Here is a 24,712-nt window from a genome sequence, read left to right as displayed (position 1 = left end):
GCGCGCTTCGGCTCCGGGGGGAGCGATCCCGAGCGTCTGGATAGGCTGTAGACGCCGACTGCCCGCCCACTTCGCCGTTCGGGGTGCCCCGATTGGCCGGTGTTGGCGCGAAGGTACGCTAGTCAGCCCTCACGCAGGGGCAGCAGGAAACAATAGAGGCCGCGCGCGGAGAGCGAGTGCCTCTAGACTCCCCGCCCCTCCCGCAACGGTAGACCTCGGGATACCCCCGGCTTGCCTGCCCGCCATGGCCGACAAGGAAGGTGAGGTGCCGAACCCACCCGAGGAGGACGGGGCGTGTCGGGCTAGCGCCGCGGCCTCCACACGGCCTAATCGTGAGGGCAGGCCCGGTTCTGCTGAGTGCTGCCCGCACCGTTGAAGGCGTGAGGGCGAAATCGCCCCGCGAGGCGGGCTAACGGCGCGCTGGTTCCTTTGGAGAGGAGGCCCGGCGCAGAGGGGTGAAGCTGGCGGTGGGGGCCCCTGCGGGTGTTCGTCCCTCCTCACGCTCCCTGTCGGTCTACTTGCTTCTCTCCGGGTGCGCCCTGAACCGGTTCGCAGCACCCCGGGGCTCGGTCCTCGGGCCTTCTCGCCGGTCCCGTAAACTTAACCCCGTGGGAGAGCGTGCTCCGAGGCCCGGCGCCGGCTCCCGCACGGCCGGCGGGGTGTCTGGCCCGGGCGACCCGAGAGTAGATAGGACCCGCGAAGGCGGAGGCGTGTGGGTGCCTCCGCGTAGGGACAGACCTGCCCCGCATCAGGACTCAGAAGCGCTGCGGGTGGCTTTGGAAGTGTTTACTCGATTTCTATTGTGTTCGCTAACTTAATTTGTTTTTAATATTTTAGCAGCCTTCGATGACGCAGTAGAGGAACGTGTGATCAACGAAGAGTACAAAATATGGAAAAAGAACACCCCTTTTCTTTACGATTTGGTGATGACCCATGCTCTGGAGTGGCCCAGCTTAACTGCACAGTGGCTTCCAGATGTAACCAGGTGATACGAATCTCTTGAACGTCATTTTGGGGTGACACTGTAGATTTGTCACGTCTATTTTACCTCTTTTTCTCTCCAGTCACCCTTAGGGGTCACGTAATCCAAATGTATTGGTGGCGTTTTTTTCTAGGCCAAAAAGTGGATGAAAAGTAAAATTACTTTGTAATTTTTTTCTGATAAGAGAGAACATGCTCTTCTTTTTTTCTGATACTGGGTTGAATAGTCATATTGTAACTGTAGTGTACTAAATAATAGTGTTAAATTGTCTGCTTTCAAAACACTCCTTTTAATCTACAGTCATTGGTTGTAGCTGGCTAATAACAAAGATGAGTGTCTGCAAGGAGCACAGTCTAGTTGTACTTAATAATTAGAGTTGCATGCGCTCAGAGCAGTTTTAGAGAAATACTTAGGATGCTTAGAACTAACACCTGAAGGTGGGATGGTTTACCTATGAGGGAATTATGCAGGGTGAGAGATTAATCACATGTATTTCTTACTCATGGGTAGCTTGTGTCTAACAGAGGAAATAAAATATTATTTAATTTTGCTTACATTTATTGAGGATCTAGGTGCCACTTAAAACAAACTTAGATAAATACCTTCCTTTCCTTGGCTTATGTGTATAACCTATAACAGTGAAAAAATTAACATCATGAGAATGGAAAACATAAAATGATGCGAGGAAAAAAAGAGTACTTCCAACTGAATATGTGAAAAGGCTCAGGTTTTAGCAAAACCAGTATGCCTATTAGAATAATGAATTTTCTATTGTGAAACTGTTCTGGTATTCAGAATAACATTTAAACATTGTGTACTAAAAAGTAAGTTTCTTCAAACTTAACGTCTTTAGAAGTCTGTTTCAGCTCAGCAAATAGAAATTCGATAAAATTTGTATTAAGAATGAGCTCTCAGTGTTGTGGCATAGTTGGTTGGGCGTTGTCCTGCAAACTGAAAGGTGGTGAGTTTGATTTCAGGGCACATGCCTGGGTTGTGGGTTCGGCCTTGAGTCGGGGTGCATGTGAGAGGCAGTGGATCTAAGTCTCTCTTTCTCTCTCTCTCTCTCGAATTGATGTTTCCCTCTTTCTAAAAAGAAATAAAATATTTTTTAAAAAGTGAAACTGCCACCTTTGCAGTGGCATTAAAGAAATTGGGAAATCTGTCTTACGATAGTTAAAACCATAATACCTAGAAATTTAGAGTTGGAAACTTCTTTATCAGATTTCCATGTTCAACTGATCATCAGAATCAGCCATAAAAAAGAATGAATTCTTGCCACGTATAACAACATGGATGGGCCTAGAGAGTTTTGTGCTGAGTGAAATAAGTCAGAAAGACAGATACCGTATGATTTCACTTATTTGGAATCTAGAAAATAAGATAAACAAGTAGAACAAAAACAGACTCATAGATACAGAGAACATTTTGATGGTTGCCAGATGAGAGAAGAGTTGGGGGGAATAAGTAAAAAAGGTGAAGGAATTAAGTACAAATCGTCATTACAGAATAGTCATGAGGATAAGGAATACAGTCAGCAAGGAACATAATTACTGTAGTACCAGATGAGTAACTAGGTTTATTGGGGTGATCATAGTTACATAAAGTTTGATCACTTAGTTGTACACCTAAAACTAATATGGTATACATCAACTTGAATTGAAAAATAAATTATTTACCTAGCTGGGTAGCTCAGTTGGTGTTGAACATGCTAAGGTTATGGATCCAGTTCGCCTATCAGGGGACATAAAAGAATCAACCAATGAATGCATAAGTAAGTGGAACAACAAATAGATGTGTCTCTCTCCTTCTCCCCCTCTCTCCCCCCTCCCTCTCCATCCCTCTCCCTCCCTCCCCCCCTTCCCCTTTTCTTCCTCTCAATCAGTAAATTAAAAAACTGTTTTTGGCCCTGGCTTGTGTAGCTCAGTGGATTGAACGTGGGCCTGTGAGCTAAGGGATTGCAGTTCGATTCCCAGTTGGGGCACATGCCTGGGTTGTGGGCCAGTTCGGGGAGGGGGGGGGATGGGACCCACGAGAGGCAACCATACATTGATATTTCTCTCCCTCTCTCCTTCCCTTCTCCTCTAAAGATAAATAAGTTAAATCTCTCTTTTTTTGAAGATTTTATTTATTTATCTTTATCTTACAGGGGAAGGGAAAGAGAGAGAAATATCAATGTATGGTTGCCTCTCGTGCATCCCCCGCCAGGAACCGGGAACTGGCCTGCAACCCAGGCGTGTGCCCTGACTGGGAATCGAAAAATAAATAAAATCTTTTAAAAAATTGTTTTTAGTTAAAAATTGCTAAAACAGCTTTGGCTGGTGTGGCTCAGTGAATTGAGTGCCAGACTGCAAACCAAGTGTCACTGGTTCGATTCCCAGTCAGGTCATGCCTGGGTTGCAGGCTGGGTTCCTGGTGGGGCAACTTGAGAGAGGCAACCATACATTTATGTTTCTCTCCTTCTCTTTCTCTCCCCTATCTAAAATTGAATAAAAACTTTTGTAAAATTGAGTACAGTAGAAGTGGAGTTTTTTTCTGGCAGGAATTTTTAGTGGTACTTCAAACCATTAAACTTACGGTAGAGTGCTTGATGAGAAATACTGTAGTTGTGATTACAGATTTACTGGTTACCTGCTAAATCACATTGGACCATTGTGTCCCAAATATTGGCTACCCTATACCTACTAAATCCTGGAACATGAAAGCTCATATAATGTGATTAGGTAAGTTTGGGAAGCAGTGAATTAGACTAAATTCTGCAAGGCTGAAATCTGTGTGTTTTAATGGCTTTCTACTTTAGCAGATCTAGGCAAATAAACCTTTAATACTTGATATCCAAATACCCTGCCTTTTTTCTTCCATTTTTTGGTATTCTACTTGTAACCATGTTAATTTTTTTTTTTAGAATGAGGATTATTTATAACCAAGCATCTCTAATGTCAAGTGTTTAATTTATAACTAAGCATCTCTAGTGCCAATGTTCTTATTTTGAAATTCACGTCCTTTTAAAAAATAATTGTAGTTCTATAATGTTCTTCCCTCCCTCCCTCCCTTCCTCTGGTTCTTCAACTTTTCTTTTTTTAAAGATATTATTTATTTACTTTTAGAAAGGGGGAAGGGAGGGAGTAAGAGAAAGAAAAAACACCAATGTATGAAAGATACTGGGGATGTAACCCTGCAGCCCAGGCATGTGCCTTGACTGGGGATCAAACCAGCAACCCTTTGATTTGCAGGCCAGTGCTCAATCCACTGAGCAACACCAACCAGGACTGATTCTTTTAACTTTCAAAATACAAGTGTTGTCAATTTTGTGTTGAGAGCCCTATTTTTAACTCTTTTTTTGTGTGTAATAAGAAAAGATTTAAATATTTTATTTATTTTTAGAGAGAGGGGAAGAAGGGAGGGAGAAAGAGGGAAACATCCATGTGAAGTTGCCTCTTGTGTGTCCCCAACTGGGGACTGGCCAGCAACCCAGGCGTGTGTCCTGGCTGGGAATCGAACCTATGACCTTTCCGTTCACAGGCCAGCGTTCAATCCACTGAGCTACACCAGCCAGGGCTGCTTTTTCTATTTAAGATAATAGCTGTCTATCACCTCTGTGCAGAGGAATTCTGATTGGTTATTTTAGACCCAACTTATGGTCTCTTCTCAATATTAAAATGCTTACTGGTGTCTTCTCTGGTTATTCTAATGGCTTCTCAAATGTGACACGTTCCAAATTGAGTGTATTTTTTACCTGGAGGTCCCATCAGAACTTTAACTCTTAGAGTTTGAGTTTAATCTGTTTTTTAGCGTTCTTTCCCACTGTGTTTTCCCATCCCAAAGTCATTGCTCTAGTTCTTTTACTTGTATGATCTAAGGCAGGTTGCTTCATGGTATTTAAATGACAGAAGTATGTACAGTGCTTAAGGTTTCTGGTGCTTTTGTTAACCTTCCCCTTTGCTCAGTTTCTTTGTTGTTTTTTTTTTTAATCCTCACTTGACATTTTTTTCATTGCTTTTAGAAAGAGAGGAAGGGAGAGAAACATTGATGTGAAAGAAACATCGATTGTATCTGCCCCGCCTGGGGACCAAACCTGCAGCCCTTTGGTTACGGGACAGTGCTCCAACCAACTGAGCCACACCTGCCAGAGTCAGTTCCCTTTTCCCAAAATATCTACTTGTCTTAACAGAGCCTGTGTTCCACTCTGCCAGGTTTTATATCATTTTGAGACCTGCTCAGGTATCTCCTTTTTGATGAACACTTCCTTCATTACAGAATAATCTTTTTCTCCTGTATTGTGCACCTTCTGTGTAGTATACATTGACCTGTGTTTTACTCATTTGTGTACATGACTGCCTAATTGCCCCTGTCCTCCCTGGTTTTATTTAAGGACAGAGATCATGTCTCTGCACTTCCATAGTGTTTAGAGCAGCGGTGTTTATTGACTGGGCAGTTAGGAAGTACGTCAACAGTTAGTTTACCTAATGTTAATTTCTTTTTTTTTTTTTAATATTTTATTTATCTTTAGAGGGGAAGGAGAGAGGGAGAGAAACATCAGTGTATGGTTGCCTTTCGTGCATCCCCTGCTGGGAACTGGCCTGCAACCCGGGCATGTGCCCCAACTGGGAATCGAACCGCGATCCTCTGGTTCTCAGGCCTGTGCTAATCCACTGAGCTACGCCAGCCAGGGCTACCTAATGTTAATTTCTTTTCCTTTCCTTTTTTAAATTGAGGTTAATCTAAAGTGTCATTGTGCCCAACAATTTTTTTCTTCATATCCAACCAGTTGTAAGGGATGAGTAGTTAATTCATATTTTATTATATTAGACTTTTTCCCTGAAGTAATTGTAAATTTTTGACCCAGTTAAATACAGAAGATCCTTGAACAACATTTTGTTCATTATAAAACTATGAGATACCATAGGAACTTAACTCTTAAAGTGCTCTGTAGTCTTCCTTGTACTTGACTCTATGGAAGTTACATTGAAAGGAGAAAATGACTTTCTCCTCTCAAGACCTGGTTGTAATTGTGCCTTTTGCATAGAAGTGTGTCTTAGTACCAGTTTGAGTGGTGACCATGTGTTCCTCTTACAGACCAGAAGGGAAAGATTTCAGCATTCATCGGCTTGTCCTGGGGACACACACATCGGATGAACAAAACCACCTTGTGATAGCCAGTGTGCAGCTCCCTAATGATGATGCTCAGTTTGATGCTTCACACTACGACAGTGAGAAAGGAGGTAGGAATCTTAAAGGTGAAAGAAGGAATCTATGGGTTACATTTTTCATCTTTGAATTATCATAAGAAGAATATACAGTTGATAAAAACTTCAAGATAGAGACAAGATTTTAAGCTTTGGAAAGCCTGAGTTTATAGTAGATACATTAGATGTCTGAAGAGACGTACAATAACACATACTTGGTTCAGCGCCTTTTCTGTAAACCTTCCTCTAAAATTTGTACTGGGAAGATTTCTAGAATTGAAAGAAGCAAAAATCTACTGTATATTATTGCTGTTAATGCCTGTATTACCCTAGGAGATGCTACTCCTAGGGAGGAAAATTGGTTTTGGTAGAGTGTGTGTGTGAAAACAATCTTACTCTTTGAATATACATAGCATATATAAATAGATATACACAGTGTCTGGTATTAAAATTCACCATGGGTGTAAGGAAAATGTCTTACAAGGTTTCTTAGAGGGGCAATAATGGAAAAAAGATTGAGAAACACTGCCTTAAATTGCCCCTTTCCAAGTTTGTAGTAGAAATGACTGAACCACGGCACTTGCCACATACATAAAAATTAAATGAGGCATTTGATTGCTTGCTGTTTTAGGAGATAACCCAAGGGTTTACTTGTTCATGAAAGATACTTTCCCTTACAGAAGAGATTAAATGAGTTTTCTTTATTATTGTCCTTGAACTCATTATTACTGAGAAGCGGAAGATAAGCTCTTGTTGAGATTTGTGCTCTAAAAATATGGGTATTTATGTTTATCATCTTAGATTTTTCCTGATCAGCAGAATCCATTTTATCTAAGTTATTTTGGGTTACAGTTATTTTCCAGGATTGTAATGTGCAGCTGGTCTTTGTTTGTTTGTTTGTTTGTTTGAAAGATATATTCTTGAGCATATTTAACTCAGTATTTGGGAGACTCAGGTAGCTGAGGGACATCTTTTTCCCTAATCCCACCTGAGGATATGTCCCCTAAATCTAGAGAGATGAGAAAGGAGAGAGAGGAGCATCAGTTGGCTGCTTCCTATACGTGCTCTGACCAGGAATTGAACCCACAACACTTTGGCACACAAGAAGATGCTCCAACCAACTGAGCCACGTGGTCGGGGCTGCAGTTGATCTTTTGATCGTTGCATATTTAGCTTGGGGTGATGGAGATTGCAAAATAAGTTCTTAGGATAAAGGTCAGTAAACATTTTGTGTTAATGACCCAAGTGTGTAACAATGGGATTGATTACTATGAAGTTATTTTCTTGGTAGGCATTAGTGGTGGGGGGGTGGGGGGAGTGGGAGAACGACACTGAACTTAGCCTTTTATTAGATGGAAATAATGAGGATAAGTTTTCTAAAATTGGATTTTTGGTCATTTACATACAACAGATACTCTGGTAATATAATAAATTATTTTAAAATACCAAAGCAGTCCTGGCTGGTGTGGCTCAGTGGATTGAGCACTGACCTGTGGACTGAAAAGCTGCTGATTTGGTTCGTAGTCAGCACATGGCTGGGTTGCAGGCTGTGTCCCCAGCTGGGGGTGTTCGAGAAGCAGTCGGTTAAAAATTACTCTCTCATGTCTGTGTTTCTTTCCCTCTCCTTTTCCCCTCTCTCTAAAAATAAAATATTTTTTAAAATATCAAAGCAAATATAAAACAATGTGGGAACCTCTATAAACCTACTCCCTATAAATCACTATTAAATTGATATAGTTTTCTGAATAATTTATCTATCCCATTTATTGGATTACTCATTCAAAAGATATGTTAAGTATTTATTGTATGCCAGACATGTTTCTTGGTGCAGGGGATGCAGCATGGAATATTCTGTTCTGCCCTGGTATATCTTGGACAAATTTCTGTGTAAACATATGAGACCCTACCTCCTTTTCATGGCAGTATACTAAGTCAGAGCTAACAGTTTTTATTTATGGACATTTAAGTGGTTTCCAATCTTTTGGCTTTAAAAACAATTCAAGTACATGCAACTGGCATGGTTTTGCTGTAGAATAATTTTCTTAGTGTAATGTTCATCATAGGGCAAGAACATTTTCAAGTATAATTGACAATGCTAAATTGCCCTCCAAAACGATTCACAGTCCTGCCAATAGCAGAAGTATTTGTTACTACATGCCCTCACCAACATTAACCTTAATGCTGCAGTCTTATTTGACTTTGCTTTTTAAGTTATTCATGATATTGAAGTTATTTTAAAATACTTGCCTGTTTTGACCTGCCCATTTACGTTCTCTGCTCATTTTGGGGGGTGGGGTTATCTTTTTATAAGGTAGATTATCCCCAATAAATAGGTTGCAGATAATTTTTCCAAGTTATTCTATAATCTTAAGGCTTATTTAGAAGTTAGGTTTTTTTATTTAATTTTTAAAATTTAATCCTTATTATATTTTTTCACTGCCATTCAGTCCCTTATACTCACCTCTCCCCAGCAATCACCACATGTTGTCCATGTCCATGAGCCCTTAGAAGCTATATGTTATTTTATTTTTTTTAGCTATATGTTTGTAATTGTCCAGTTTCCTTCCGTGTCCTTCAAGTATTTGAAAGGCTTATCATTTCAAAACTTGTAAGTAGTTAGCTGTAGTTTTCTGGTATGTTTATGTTCTGACCATTAAAACTTTAATCTTCTGGTTTAGGTATGGAATAGGGATCCAAGCATTTTTCTAAGTGGTTAGCAACTTTTTAAATACCATTTGCTGACTAATCCATTTTCTCCATTGGTTTTTGAAATGGCGTCTTTTAACATAGATACTAAAATCTTTTTCTGCTGAATTGTCTGAGTGGCATCAAACCAATTCACTTTTGTTCCAATGATACCTTTATCCCTCTTACTAGTGCTTAATAGTAAAGGAACAATGAAAAATACTAGTAATGTGTATGGCGTATTTGCATGACTATGTAAGTCACCTTAATTAATCCTCATACTCAGAGTATGAGGATACTCAGAGTTTTATAACTTGCCATAAGGCTATACAGTATATTATCTCCTATTCCTTCCTCTTCTCCTTTTTACTCCCATTCAGCCCATTCCCCCAGGTCGGAGGCCTTTCTTCATATGGTCTCAACAGTGGTGGAAGTAGATATATCCTATTTCTTGGTTGGTTGTTATGTAGGTAGCTTCCTAATGTCTCTCCTTGGTCAGATAAAATGTCCTGGACTCTCAGATTGAACTACTGTAACTGATTATCATCTCCTTGACCCTATTTGATTTGAGGTAACTGATAGCGGATAGCTTCAAAAGATCATTGAACTTTCAAAGCAAAAGACCTAAAAACTGCCTTAAGCCTGTTTTGACGTTAGAAAGAATTTATGTATTTATATTAGGTTTAGCCTGGCTATAGTTTAAGCCCTGCAAATAGATTAGATATAAAATTTTACCTCATATCATATTACCAAGATCTTCAAATATCAACAAGTTTATTTTTAGGGACTTGTTTGGGAATTGGCTTTGTGTATTTTAAAAAAATATCTTTAGTCTTTTGTTTCAATTATATATAATAAACTTATATTAAATCATGGTAAAATAATTAAATATTTGACTCAGGATGTTAGAATCTATCCTCCTTACTTTCAAAATGTTTAGGGGCTCAAAAAGTGGCTCGGTGTGGTAGAAATCAGAATGCCGGTTACCTTGTTTGGGGGGGTTGGGTATTGGTTGGGAGGGACACCATTGTGCCTTGTGGGGGCTTTGTGTTTTATTTTTGATGGGTGGTGGTTCTGGTGTATTATACTTAGTAAAAATTTGTCAAGCTGGCCCTGGCTGGTGTAGCTCAGTGCATTGAGTGTGGGCCTATGAACCAAACAACCGTGGTTCAATTCCCAGTCAGGCTACATGCCTGGGTTGCAGGCCAGTTCCCAGCAGCGGGGCACTAGAGGCAACCATGCATTGATATTTCTCTCTCTCTCTCTCCTTCCCTTCCCCTCTGAAGATAAATAAAAAGTCTTTTAAAAAATATCTTTAAAAATATTTGTCAAGCTGACAGTTTTACTGTATTATTTAGACCTCAGATTTTTAAAGTAGTGTTTATTGCCCTGGCTGGTATAGCTCAGTGGATTGAGCATGAGCTGCGAACAAAAGAGTCACCAGTTCGATTCCCAGTCAGGGCACATGCCTGGGTTGCAGGCCAGGTCCCCAGTAAGGGGTGTGCAAGAGGCAACCACACATTGATGTTCCTCTCTCTCCCTCCCTTCCCCTCTCTCCAAAAATAAATAAATAAATAATCTTTTTAAAAATAGTGTTTATTTATAGAGAGAGAAACAAAATAGGAATACAGTTAAACCTTGATGGGCATTCAATTTACTGTACAGTCATGTGCCACATAATGACATTTCGGTCAGTGATGAACTACTATATGACAGTGGTTTCATAAGATTACAATGGAGCTGAATTTCCTGTAAGAAATGGAAGGATATATGGTTTAGGAGGAATTTTATTTCACTATGACAGAAACAATATCTGTGGGGCTTGGCAGTGGATTCCCTCTTGATTGTGAGTGTACAGATTACATCCCAATCAGCCAGCCACTGAGCTGTGTTAGCACAGAGGATCCTGTCCTCTCAGCAGTATATGCAGTCATGCTCCAGTACTCATCAGCTTCAGAACATGTCACATTTTTTAACGAGAAAAAAAAATGTCCCGGGACTTGGCATACTTGCTAGAACTGGTATAAGTCACAACAGCACCTGGCAAAAAAGAGTGCTTCATCATTTGATACTCGTCGGTTTCAGCACTCATCATGAGTTCGGGGACGAATTAACGATGTGTGTCGGTACCGCTGTACGTTCGAGGACACTGTAGCCCTTCCAGTTCTAGTTTGAATAGCCTTCAGAGTACATTGCTGTACATTATTTGTCGAGGACCTAAGATCCTGTACAAAGACCCAGATCCACAGGATGTGCCTTAACAAATATTAAGTGCCACTGCCACTTCAGTAAAAGCTTCCTGTGGCTGTGCGGAGGCATTCTGTCCCTGTGCTTTGGAAGTATTTTCAGGTTGTAATGATGTTAAAGCATAGAAAAGTTTTATTTTTTTAATCAATTCAATACAAGAGAGAGCCCTTTGTGCCAGGTAGGTTTAATGAAACTAAAAACAAATTTCCAGAGTCCAGATACTGAGTCCACAGTTCTACACTCCCTCCATATTAAATACTCTTTTTTATAAATAACACAAAGTTCTTTAACCGGAACCATGCTCCAGCATTTAACACTTTGCCATGACAATCCCATGTTTATCTCTCCATCTTGATTCTTACTCCTGCTGATCCTCAGACCACCTTTCACTCCCTTCAGAAACTTTTTAAAAAAATTTTTTTACCCTCGGATATGTATATTGATATTAAACAGACAGACAGACATTTATGGAACCCACAACCTAGGTATGTGCCCTGACTGGGAATCGGACCCACAGCCTTTTGGTTTATGGGATGATGCTCCAACCAACTGAGCCACCCAACCAGGGCCTGACAGCTACTATTAATGGTCATTTAGACTTTACCTAGCCAGTTTTTCCTCTGTATTTATTTTATTTTATTTTTTAGAGAGGGAGAGGGAAAAAGGGAGAGAAACATCAATGCGTGAGAGAAACTCTCATGTGCCCCCAATGTAGGTCCTGGCCTGCAGCCCAGGCATGCACCCTGACTGGGAATCAAGCTAGTAGTTCTGGTCTGCAGACTGGCCCAATCCACTGAGCCACACCAGCCAGAGCTTTCCTCTGTATTTTCAATGCAACCCACATCCCTGTCTATGAAGCAGCATTGACAGCTTCAATGCTCTATTTCTGGCCCAGTCAGAGGGAAGGAGGGGGAGATCTCGTGGGACAGTGGTGTTGACAAAGTGTATAGTAGTGTACAGTAATGTCCTGGGCCTTTACATTCACTCAACCACTCACCGATCGAGAGCAACTTCCATTTTTACAATTTCCATTTATGATAAATGTCTCATACAGGTGTACAATTTTTTAGCCTTTAAATCGTATTTTTTACTGTACCTTTTCTATGTTCAGATACATACTTACCATTGTGTTCCAGTTGGCTGCAGTGTTCAGTACAGTGACGTGCTCTATCGGTTTGTAGCCTGGGAGCAGTAGGCTATATACTATATAGCCAGCCTGAGTATGTCCTGGGCTAGATCTTCTAGGTTTGTGTGAGTGCACACAGTGATGAAATTAACTAACACATTTCTTGGAATATTTCACAGTCATTAAGTGACACATGACTACATTAATTCCATAGTCTGTTTTTCCTGCTTCATATTTGACCTTTGACATATTAGCTTCAACTTGGGGAACTTCAATTATAAATCCTCTATGCTGATTTCTTATTGATGTACTTTACAATTAGGCTCTCTGTTGAGTATATACTCAATACTGAAATAACCCATATTTTGTAAAGATTGCTTATTGCTCTGTGGGCGCCATGCCAGCTGTTGCTCTTCTCTTGTTGTTGGTATCGCTTTTCTGGCCATTATACTTTTTTTGTCATAAACGTCCGTAGTTGTACGCCTGTCTCCCTGTATTTGGACTAAAAGTTTCTTAAAATCATGGATCATATTATGCCTTTTTTAATATTGTAGATCTAGAATTCTTGGAGGAGAAATTGTTTAATGTGGGCTTTTCTCTTTTAGAGCCTATTTTGAACTTCTATTTTTAGATTTTTAACCTCTTTGAAACATTCAGTTTTTTACTTGTAAGACTTATTTTAAAGTTGAAAGTTACCTAATCTGCTAGCTATATTACCATTAATGTTACATGTTTTTGAAAAGCTTTTTGTCCTTCTAAGTATAGCACTTGTACACCAATGCTAGTGATAGCATTTTCATTTACTCCCAGAACTTCCTTTATGGATAAAGTATTTGGGGCTCAGAGAAATTGAGGGCCTTCCCCAAAACACCAGGCTAGTAAGGAGCAGTGTCATTTAGGCTAAGGTCTGACCTTAGGCTCTTAAGTACCTTATCATTCGGCCTTTTATTATTCTTTGACTAATCATTAACTATCTTTGTTTACATATTGTTTGCCAAGATTTACATAATCACAAATTATATCGTGTTAATACATTTTATAATGGTACTTGAGAAAACTTGAAAGCATACAGCAGTCAAATATGAATTTAAAAAATGTTTTTGTCTAGTCCTTGCATACCTGGTTTATTTCAACCAAGCACTATAGTTAGAAAGAATAAGTGGGGGTTAGGAAAAGGGAACTAGCTCTTGTGGCTCTGTTTTTCCTCACCAAAGTAAAAGAAACAGTGTAGGGAGAAGATGTGTGGTGGTGGAATTCCCAAAGGTTATCCCAAACTGAGCTTCAAACAAGTATAGGAGGCGTTCTAGTACCTAGCACATTGTACTTAATGAAAGCAGTATAACTTAGGTTCTTATTTATTTATTTATCTATCTATTTATTTATTTTTAAGCTACTTTGGTACTTAAAATGAGGTTTGAAAACTGCTTATTGAGAACCTATTTTTGGAGTGGAATTCATAGTATTCCTTAGTTTTAGATAGAAATGTACTCTAAATAGGTATATAACTGCCTGGAGTCATTTCATAGCTGAGAGAGTACTAGGGTAAGAGTCAGACAACTAGGGATCCAGTTTGGGTTCTGCCATGGTCATGTCATCATGAACAATTGTAGGTACTTTGAATTTCTGTTTTCCCGTGTAAAATTTTTGGAGATAATAACTGCTACTATGTAGGGTTATGGTAATCAAGTGAACTCGGGGTGTAAAAGCACTTTGTGGTGATAACAAATGTCTAGATTACTTCTAAATTATGCCAGCTTGCCTTGCCTGTGTAATGTTCTGAATGACACAGAGTAGCTCTTGCTCGGTCCTCATTTGCGGTTAATTTCTTATTTACAGAATTTGGAGGTTTTGGCTCTGTTAGTGGAAAAATTGAAATAGAAATCAAGATCAACCATGAAGGAGAAGTAAACAGGGCACGTTATATGCCTCAGAACCCCTGCATCATTGCAACAAAGACTCCATCCAGCGATGTTCTTGTTTTTGACTATACGAAACATCCTTCTAAACCAGGTACCTGCCCCTTCAGTCAGTCTTTTAGTTTCTTGTTATTCCTTGTATAACTTAACATCTTGTGATTTATATTGATAGTCTTCATTCTTTAGGTGACAAAAATATTTCTTTACATAGAACAGAATGATGGTGCAGCTTAAGCATTATATATTTGGTAGTAATGGGTCTGTATTGCCAATAAATATTAAGAGCTTTAGACTTCTTGATAAAAATTGCATTGTGCTTCAGAGACCCAAAGAGGCAGTGAAATGGATGGTCTTGATGTGTCTGTTACTTTGCAGATCCTTGTGGAGAGTGCAACCCAGATTTGCGTCTCCGTGGACATCAGAAGGAAGGCTATGGGCTTTCTTGGAACCCAAATCTCAGTGGGCACTTACTTAGTGCTTCAGACGACCATGTGTGTATCCTTCCCGTTTTGAAGTAAATCTGGGCTAGTTATCAGCTGGTTTCTTTTCTGGGGTATGTGGGGAAGTGAGAGAATCTTCCTTTTTTATAATAGTTCATTTTATATTTAAGACCATCTGCCTGTGGGACATCAGTGCTGTTCCAAAGGAAGGAAAGGTTGTGGATGCGAAGACCATCTTTACAGGGCACACAGCAGTAGTGGAAGATGTTTCCTGGCATCTGCTTCATGAGTCTCTGTTTGGGTCAGTTGCTGATGATCAGAAACTTATGATGTAAGTAGAATACATTTAACTTTTTCATAAATTACCTGTTTTATATTTAGTTACCTATTCAAGTGTTCTTTCTGCTTCCTTTTTTTTTTTTTTTTAACTAAAGCTGGGATACTCGTTCAAACAACACTTCCAAACCAAGTCACTCAGTTGATGCTCACACTGCTGAAGTGAACTGCCTTTCTTTCAATCCTTATAGTGAGTTCATTCTTGCCACAGGATCAGCTGACAAGGTTAGTTTGATTTATTTCAAAAGAAAACAGGGTGAATTCGTCTGATTTTTTTTTTTTAATGCACAGAGATCTTTTAGATATGGGTTTTCTTTTTCTGTTCATAAGAAAAAATTGATTACTCTTTTTTTTTTTTTTTTTTTTTTTTTTTGCTTTCTATACATAGACTGTTGCCTTGTGGGATCTGAGAAATCTGAAACTTAAATTGCATTCCTTTGAATCACATAAGGATGAAATATTTCAGGTAAGAAAACTGAGGATATAATTTTTTTTAAAGGAAGACTTTGATATGTATCTGGGCATGCTCGTGTTTTATTCCATTGCTGTGTATAATAGAAACGTTCCGTGTGTCTATGCTCATCTCTGTAGGAAGGCGGTTGGTTTTTCCTCTGCTATTTCTCAACTTCCTCAAACTGGTCGTTGGTCACCTACATTGTTGACGTGTCTAGTTATTTATCAGCCTTATTCCTGACACTCGTCTCTTTTTTTTTTTTTTAAGATTTTATTTATTTATTTATCTTTAGAGGGGAAGGAGAGAGGGAGAGAAACATCAATGTATGGTTGCCTTTCGTGCATCCCCTGCTGGTAGTTGGACTGCAAGGAACCAGCCTGCAACCCAGGCATGTGCCCTGACTGGGAATCGAACCGTGATCCTCTGGTTCGCAGGCCCGCGCTCAATCCACTGAGCTACACCAGCCAGGGCCTCGTCTCTTTTCTTATTCCCATTCCTTCATTCTTTCTAACTTGCTGTGTGTATTGATTTTGTAGTTCAAGCCTAAGGTACTGGCTCCATATTTTCTGTCTCTTCTGCTTATGCCTCTCTTTCTTTCTCCCTTTCTTGCTCTCTTTTTCTCTGTCTCCCTTTTGTTCCCTCCCTCCCTCAACTTACTGATTGTAGAGAGAAAGGAAAGGAGAGAGACTGATTTTTTAAAAATATTTTATTTATTTTTAGAGAGAGGGAAAAGTAGGGGGAGACAGAGAGAGACATCATTGTGTGATTGCCTCTTCCGCGCCCCTTACTGGGGACCTGGCTTACAACCCAGGCATATGCCCTGACTGGGAATCAAACCAGCGACCCTTTGGCTTGAAGCCTGGTGCTCAATCCATTAAGCTACACCAGCCAGGGCTGATTTTTTTTTTTTAAAGATTTTATTGCCCTGGCTGGTGTAGCTCAGTGGATTGAGCACAGGCCTGCAAACCAGAAGATCGCAGTTCAATTCCCAGTCAGGGCACATGCCTGGGTTGCAGGCCAGTTCCCTGCAGGCCAACTCCCAGCAGGGGATGCGTGAAAGGCAACCATACATTGATGTCTCTCTCCCTCTCTCCTTCCCCTCTAAAGATAAATAAATAAGTAAAATTTATTTTTTAAAAAAGATTTTATTTATTATTTATTTTTAGAGAGAGGGGAAGGGAGTGAGAAAGAGAGGGAGAAACATCAATGCGTGGTTGCCGCTCATGCGCCCCCACTGGGGACCAGGTCCACAACTCAGCTATGTGCCCTGACTGGGGATCAAACCAACAACCCTTTGATTTGCAGGTCAGCACTCAGTCCACTGAGTCATACCAGCCAGAGCAAGACTGATTTTTTTTTTTAGATTTTATTTATTTATCTTTAGAGGGGAGGGGAAGGAGAGAGGGAGAGAAATATTAATGTATGGATGTCTCTCGTGCATCCCGTACTGGGAACTGGCCCGCAACTCAGGCATGTGCCCTGACTGGGAATTGAACCGAAATCATCTGGTTCTCAGGCCCACACTCAACCCACTGAGTTTATACTAGCCAGGGCTGATTTTTTTTTATTCTATTTATTTGTGCATTCATTGGTTGATTCCCGTGTGTACCATGACCAGGAATTGGGCTTGTAAATTTGGTGTACTGGGGCAATGCTCTAACCAACTAAGTTACCCTGCCAGGGATTGAGCTTCCTTTTTATTTCTTTTTTTTCTTTTTAAGTGGGAGGTAAAAGAGAGGGGGAGAGAAACTTCTTTCGGTTGCCTCTTGTCCATACCCTGATTGGGACCAAACCTGCATCCTTTCAGTTTATGGGACAGTGCTTCAACCAACTAAGCCACACCGGCGAGGGTTTAAGCTCTTTCTTAAAATGTAAAGTTCTCTGGTACAATTCAAGAAATAAGTTTATTACAAGGATACTGTGAGAAACAGTCTTCTTTGCTGTCAAAAACGTTAAAATTTTATAGTGAGGAAAGGCCCATTTAGTATCACTATAATAAAATATCGTTTTGTCAAGTGTTGAGATCCTAAGGGTGGTCAAAGTTAATTTGGTATGTGACTGTGGCACCCAAACTCACTCTATGTGAGCCATACTCTTGTACACCTAGTCTCAGCCTTACTTTTCACTCTTCAGCCTGCTCCAAGGAACATTTTGTCCTTGCTTTTAGTGGTAGTGTTGCCTGGAGTATCCAAATTCTTCCCTAAATACTGTTTGTTAATGCCCTCTTAGCTGTACCATGAAGTTAGGACTTTCTTTCCAGTTTTAATAATTAGGAGATTGTTGCCTGCGTAGTAGCTAACTTTAATAAAAATTGTTGTAAGGGTCATTTTTAATCAGTCTTGTGTATAATATTGAATTCATAAGTCACAATTTGATTATATTTGTCTAGAGGTCAGAATTAGATGAGATTAAATACACTGAGGTCTTCAAAAATATAAGAGCAGCCCTGGCTGGTGTAGCTCAGTGGATTGAACACGGGCTGTGAACCAAAGGGTCACCAGTTTGATTCCCAGTCAGGGCACATGCCTGAGTTGCAGGCCAGGTCCCCAGTGGAGGGTGTGCGAGAGGCAACTACATATTGATGTTTCTACCTTTTTCTTCTTCCCTTCCCCTCTCTCTAAAAATAAATAAAATCTTTTAAAATGTGTGTGTGTGTGTGTGTGTGTATGCATGTGCAAACAAAAGCTGATATCCTAGGTTACTTTTAGAGAGGGAGGGAGGGAAGGAAAGAGGGAGAGAAACATCAGTGTATGAGAGATGCATCAGTCCGTTGCTCTTCACACGTCCCTAGCCAGGGACCTGGCCCGCAACCCCAGGCATGTGCCCTGACTGGGAATCGAACATTGACCTTTCAGTTCACAGATTGGCACTCAGTGCACTGAACCACATCAGCCAGGGCTTATCTGTCAGTTTTAACTTTACTGTCTAAAGTACTTTGACTTCTGCCCTTTTACTGACAAAAATTTAAATTGTTTAAATATAATTTTAGGTGTGTTTTACTCAATTTCATAATTGAAAGCTTTTCTGCTTTCTTTATTCTTCTGTGTAGGTTCAGTGGTCCCCTCACAATGAGACTATTTTGGCTTCCAGTGGTACTGATCGCAGACTGAATGTCTGGGATTTAAGGTAAGTGTTGTGTTAGTTACTCTTTGTGGAATTATTTTCTTCATTTATACTTTACAAAATTAGTTAATTTTTTTAAATCTGAACAATTATAGAGGACACATGGACAATAATCGGGGGTGGAAATGGGAGGGAGGTGGGGAGGACTTGGGAGGGGCAGAAAACTGTACTTGAACAATTAACATTAAATTTTTATTTATTTTTTTGTTTTTTTTTTTTTCAAGTACAGTTTTCTGTCTACTACTCCCATCCCAGCCCACTCCCCCGTGCTCCCCACCTCCCTCCCATTTCCACCCCTCTTAGTTGTTGTCTGTGTCCTTTATACTAGTTCCTAATTAACATTAAATTTTAAAAAATCTTTTTGTTCTAGTAAAATTGGGGAGGAACAATCCCCAGAAGATGCAGAAGATGGGCCACCAGAGTTGTTGGTATGTTACAAACATCGAGCAATTGAAATCATCTGTAATTTAATGTCTTTTATCTGCTTTTCATATCCTGTTTTCCTTCTTCCAGTTTATTCATGGTGGTCACACTGCCAAGATATCTGATTTCTCATGGAATCCCAATGAACCCTGGGTGATCTGTTCTGTGTCTGAAGATAATATCATGCAAGTGTGGCAAATGGTAAGTATTTAGTTATTTGGGGGAAGTTCAATAAAGGAAGTATAGTGTCACTTAATATTTATGTATTTCATGAATAGAGGTGGCATCTCTGTTCAGTTTACTCCTGAGTGTGACTTTAGAGTTTGTGTATACATTATATCATATTCAGCTACCTGCTCCTTACCTTTTATCTGGTTATCCCACTAGTTTCTTTTGCCCAATTAAACCAAAATTTGCTTCTTTCCTCGTTCTCCCCACTCCTCTTTCTTCCCAACTTTGCTGTTTTCTGTATGGCTCTAGTGTTTCCCTAGCTCACCACACTTGAAACTTCGAGAGTTCTCCTTTACTGTCTCTTCACCTCTAGGTCTAGTTCACTTATCAGACTTCATGTTGTTTGTCTCTGCGGTGTTTCTCCCATCCGTACTCGTCTTACACATAGAAACATGCATACCCAGCTTTCCTGCCTGTTCCACACCCTAGTGTTGTGGTCAGGTTCTCGTTCCCACTTGCTTGACTGTTGCAGTAGCCTCCTGATAGTGATCGGCTTGCCTCCTGTGTTGCCCTCTTTGTGAGCAGTTAGTTTCTAGGAACGGCCATTCCCTTGAAATCACCTGTGAACGTGCCTGGTACAGTTCCTACCACAATGTCCCAGCACCAAATACTATGGTTTCTCCGTGAAACTTTACTAGATTTCAAAAACATTCCCTGCCTTCATACTCCAGTTGGAGGTTATCACCTTTCTTTGAATTTTTTAGAGTACTTGAAATTTGATAAAGATAACTATAATTTCTAATATATAGCAACATAAAAAAATCTCATTTTATAGACAGGCAGTGATGATAGTTGCACACAAGTTGAATGGACTTAATGCCACTGAGCTGTGTCCTTAAAAATGGTTAAAATGTTAAATTTTATGTTTGTGTGTATTTTCCCACAATTTTTTTAAAACACAGTTTCATTGAGCGCGGGCCTGCGAACCAGATGATCGCGGTTCGATTCCCAGTCAGGGCACATGCCTGGGTTGCAAACCGGTTCCTTGCAGGCTAACTACCAGCAGGGGATGCACAAAAGGCAACCATACATTGATGTTTCTCTCCCTCTCTCCTTCCCCTCTAAAAATAAATAAATAAATAAATAAATAAATAAAATCTTAGGAGAAAAAAAAAAGACCTAGAGAAAGTGTGCTTTAAATAAATAAATAAATAAATAAATAAATAGATAAATAAATAAATAAATAAAACACAGTTTCAAGCCCTGGCTGGTGTAGCTCAGTGGATTGAGCGCGGGCCCGCGAACCACACGATCGCGGTTCGATTCCCAGTCAGGGCACATGCCTGGGTTGCAGGCCAGTTCCCGGCAGGGGACACACCAGAGGCAACCATACATTGATATTTCTCTCTCTCTCTCCTTCCTTTCCCCTCTAAAAATAAATAAATAAAATATTTAAAAAAAAAAACACAGTTTCATAGTTTTTCATTGATGGTACCCTGATAAATGAAAAGAATTCCAAAAAATTTTTGGTGTCTCAGGGTAGATCTAGAGGCAGAAATAAACTCCAGGGGATAGTCTGGGGCTCAACATTAGGAAAAATGTTTTAAAACTTTCCTACAGCACTATTAATGAGAGTATTTGTAGCTTATGAGACTTAATTTTTTAACAAATTATATGATATCCATACTTTGGTATTATATGTATCAAAGAAGTATGCTTAGTTTGCTGAAATATTCATGACATACTATTAAGCAGAGAGAAAAAGCAGGTTGCAGAATAGCATGGTGGAATCCCTCATGTTAAAATTATGTGTATCAGGCTTATGTTTAAATATAGGTAGTAGGTATGCATTTTAGAAATCTGTTTGCCAAAATATACTTTGTACACTTAGGGAGTTCTTGATATTTTTATATCCTTCAAGGATGTGTAATAGAAAGTTCACCTCACCCACAGAACAGGAAGGTGAAATGAGCTTCCATGGATAATCTCAATTAAAGATTTTTAGTAGTTGCCATGACAACGGCATAGGATATTGAACTTCATCACCTTCTAGGCTATCAATTCTAGGCCAGGTTGTTTTACTCAGTTGTTAGGGTGTGAGTTGGTTGGTTTTTTTCCTTTTTTATCTTAACCCGTGGAGAATGGGCTGGTTTTTTTTAAGGGGGGAGGGATGGAAAGAGACATCAATGTGAGAAACATCAAAATTAATTTTGTTTAAATTTCCATTGTAATTGACATATATTAATTGACATTATTAGTTTTTGCAATTGACATGTATCACATAATGATAAGACTTTATATAACTTAAGACAGCAATTTTCAACCAATGTGCCACAGCAGGTGCCCTGTTGTGACATAAGAATTTTTAAAACATTCAATATATGCCTATTTAGTCAGGGCCTCTTTTCCCTTGGATTGTCAAATTAAAAAATGACTACTGCCAACACAATAACTGTCCAGTTGTGAAGGAAGTATAATTATACCTATTTTTGTCAGATCAGCAAAAGATACATTGTTTGGTGTGCCACAGAATTTTAGTAAATTAGTTTATATGAGTGCCACGAGATAAAAAAAGGTTGAAAATTGCTGGCTTAAGAAATGATTACCCAGTAAGTCTAGTACCTGACACCATACATAGTTACTGCAGGGAGTCTCTTGCTATTTATAAGAAGTCTGTTTAGGCTCAGGAGGTGACTTGAGGGGGGCCTCTGGGTACAGCCTCAGTATGGGTCTGGTCTCCAGAACGACCAAACACTTAATTAGAGAGTTGGAAATTACAGTTCCACTAACCTGCAAATGGGGAGATTGAGCTCTTAAAAACTCTTGGAAAAGCCCTTGATCTGATGAACTTCTGGGTTGGTGAATATATCAATTCCAGCTAGAGAAGACATGGAGCTCTGTGCTTGTTGCCCACCTTGCCCTGTGCAGCTCTTCCATTTGGCTGTTGCTGAGTTCTGGCTTTTATAATAAACCAGTAAAAGTAAATAAAGCACTTGCCTGAGTTCTGTGAGACATTCTAGCAAATTATCAACCCTGAGGAAGGTTATGGGAATCCCCAAATGTATAACCAACAAGCCAGATGGAAGTACCCAGGTAGCGTGGGCGCTCAGGGCCTATCACTGGCTTCTGGAGTGAGGACAGTGGGGTTTGTTCAGTTTTTAAGAGAAGGGAAGGGAGGGAGAAAGAAACACCACTTGGTGTTGCCTCTTTTGTACACCTGGACCGGGAATTGAACTGGCAACCTTTTGTTCCGGACAATGCCCAACCAACCAAACCACACTGATCAGGACTTCAGTGAGAACTGTCGTGGGGGACCAAGCCCTTAGTCACATCCCTTAAACCTGTAGGGTCTGGTGCTGCCTGTGAGTAGTTAGTGTCAGGATTGAATTGACATGGTGGGTGCCCAGTTGGCGTCAGAGAATTCATGTTGGGACAAAGATTACACATTCATTGTCAGAAAACATCACACAATTTTACACATTTCCCTGCAGTCAGGATACAAGTTGTTTAAGGACAGGTCAGTTTCATCCTCTGTAGTGCCTAACCTAGTGATTTGTGCATGTTAGAAGAATTTTACCTAAATGAAAGTGGTTTCTGTATTTAACATGCCTTTGGTTATAGGTAATAAATCAAAAAATAGAGTTTATTTTACGCAAGAGCAGTTTTCACTTAAAAATATGTTAGATTTGGAACATACAGTTTTGGTGAGGTTTCTCTTATTTTAATTTTAAGCACACAATTGAGTGATTTTTAGTATATTCACAGAATTATGCGACCTTTACCACTATCAGTTACGCCAAAAAGAAACCCCATAACCACCCATACCCACTACCCATCACTTCTCATTTTCCTCCAGTCCTCCCAGCACTTGGCAGCTGCCAGTCTACTTTCTCTATGGATTTGCCTACTCTGGACATTTACTATAAATAAAATTATACAATATGTGACTGGCTTTTTTTATTAATAGTAGTCCATTGTGAATATAACATTCATTTTACTTATTGGTTCATCAGTCAATGGACATTTGTGGTGTTTTTAACTTTTTTTTTAAGATTGTATTTATTTGTAAAGACTTTATATTTTAGGGAGGGAGGGAAACGTGAATATGTAGTTGTCCTTGTACACCCCCCACTCCTGGCCTGCAACCCAGGCATGTACCCTGACTGGGAATCAAACCAGCAACCTTTGGTTTGCAGGCCTATGCTTAATCCACTGAACTACACCAGCCAGGGCTGTTTTTACTTTTTGACTGTTACAAATAATGTCTGGCTGAATAACTAAAGAAGGTTGATTATCAAGAGATACAATAACCGTACTTTGTTTTGTGGGAATGTCCTAATTCCAGGGGTGTTGGCCTGTGGGCCAGCTGCCTGTTTTTATTAGAACACAGACATGCCCTTCCGTTTGCGGATTGTCTGGGCTGTTTTCGTCTAACAACTGCAGAGTCAAATAGTTGCAGAGACTGTTACATACTGTATGGCCTGTAATTTGTTTACCCAGCCTAATCTGTTTTTGAAACCTTAACTTGCCTTCATGTTTACTAAATACTCTTCTCTTTTTGTTTTTCGGCAGGCAGAGAACATTTATAATGATGAAGACCCTGAAGGAAGCGTGGATCCAGAAGGACAGGGGTCTTAAATACATCTGCACTTCTTGTGATTTTAGACTCCCCCTTTTCCTTTCAACCCTGATGATACTGATTTAACACTGGTTTTGAGACCCAGACTCTGTTCAGCTATCCCTCTGTATTAGGTGCCATCAACAAGGCCATTAGCCCAAACTGAGGGTGTTTTCTAAATGTTAACTGGGGGGCTTGATTCAGCAAAGCCACAGACTTATATTTAAATTTTCTTCAGGAATTTTCTAGTAACAAAAATCTAAAGTAGCCACCAAAAGGGGATTATTGTGTGTGGTTATTTTATTTTTCTTCTAATGCTATATCCCCAAGTTTTTCGAACTCATTTAAGTAAAGGCTAGAAGTAAGGAATAGAGCCAAGTGAGACAGGTGTCTGAGCCATGAAGTACTGCAGGATGTCGTTTTTATTCAGGAATTAGGGGAGATTCAAGTCATAAATTGCTACTCTAAAGTCTTCACACCTGTCTTTCCAGGATGCACATTTTCCTCTGTAGGCCAGTCGCCTCTAAGTTTCTTGAGTTAAAGTCAAAACTACACGTTCCTCTTTCCCCATATATTTTTGCTTGTTAGTGTATTTCTTGAGCAGTTTTCATATTATTTCTTTCCTTTCTGTGAAATGGTTTTTTAAAAAAACTTGGGACCACCAAGTTGTAAAGATGTATGTTTTTACCTGACAGTTTTACTACAGGTAGACTGTCAGTTGAGAAGAGTGAATCAATAGCTTGTATTTGTTTTTAAAATTAAATTAATCCCGGATAAGAGTTGCCTTTTTTTTTAGGAGTTAGTTCTTGACCACTAGTTTGATACCATCTGTTTCGGGTGACCTGTTTCACCAGCAGGCCTGTTATTCTCCATGACTAACTGTGTAAGTGCTTATAATGGAATAAATTGCTTTTCTACATAACTCCATGCACTGATGGGTTTTCTTTAGTATATAATATCTATCAAACAGAAGTCTCTGGCTTCTAGAAGAATCCTTAGATGAAAGTT

General features: G+C 39.7%; 1 protein-coding gene across 1 annotated transcript; it reads left to right on the top strand.

Moving 5' to 3' along the window:
• Positions 1–101: 101 nt before the first annotated feature.
• RBBP4 (RB binding protein 4, chromatin remodeling factor) lies at positions 102–24,348 on the top strand. Its single transcript, XM_037061544.1, has 12 exons — positions 102–260; positions 838–985; positions 6,056–6,201; positions 14,060–14,233; positions 14,515–14,630; positions 14,750–14,910; positions 15,014–15,140; positions 15,304–15,381; positions 18,419–18,495; positions 18,863–18,920; positions 19,006–19,116; positions 23,659–24,348. Exons 1-12 carry the CDS (start codon positions 245–247, stop codon positions 23,722–23,724), a joined length of 1,278 nt encoding a protein of 425 aa, XP_036917439.1. The 5' UTR covers positions 102–244; the 3' UTR covers positions 23,725–24,348.
• Positions 24,349–24,712: the final 364 nt, after the last annotated feature.

The sequence above is a fragment of the Sturnira hondurensis genome, unplaced genomic scaffold (genome assembly GCF_014824575.4).
Source record: "Sturnira hondurensis isolate 20B ecotype Veracruz unplaced genomic scaffold, ASM1482457v3 Scaffold0013381, whole genome shotgun sequence".
NCBI classification, from domain to species: Eukaryota; Metazoa; Chordata; class Mammalia; order Chiroptera; family Phyllostomidae; genus Sturnira; species Sturnira hondurensis.
The sequence above is the reverse complement of the archived record's forward strand: the minus strand, read 5'-3'. Positions and strand labels throughout refer to the sequence as shown.

Bases quoted from the DNA above. Each gene is read 5' to 3' on its own strand.
- RBBP4 (XM_037061544.1), top strand. The intron at 986-6,055 runs GTGATACGAATC...TTCCTCTTACAG, and splicing joins TGGCTTCCAGATGTAACCAG to ACCAGAAGGGAAAGATTTCA. The intron at 14,234-14,514 runs GTACCTGCCCCT...GTTACTTTGCAG, and splicing joins GAAACATCCTTCTAAACCAG to ATCCTTGTGGAGAGTGCAAC.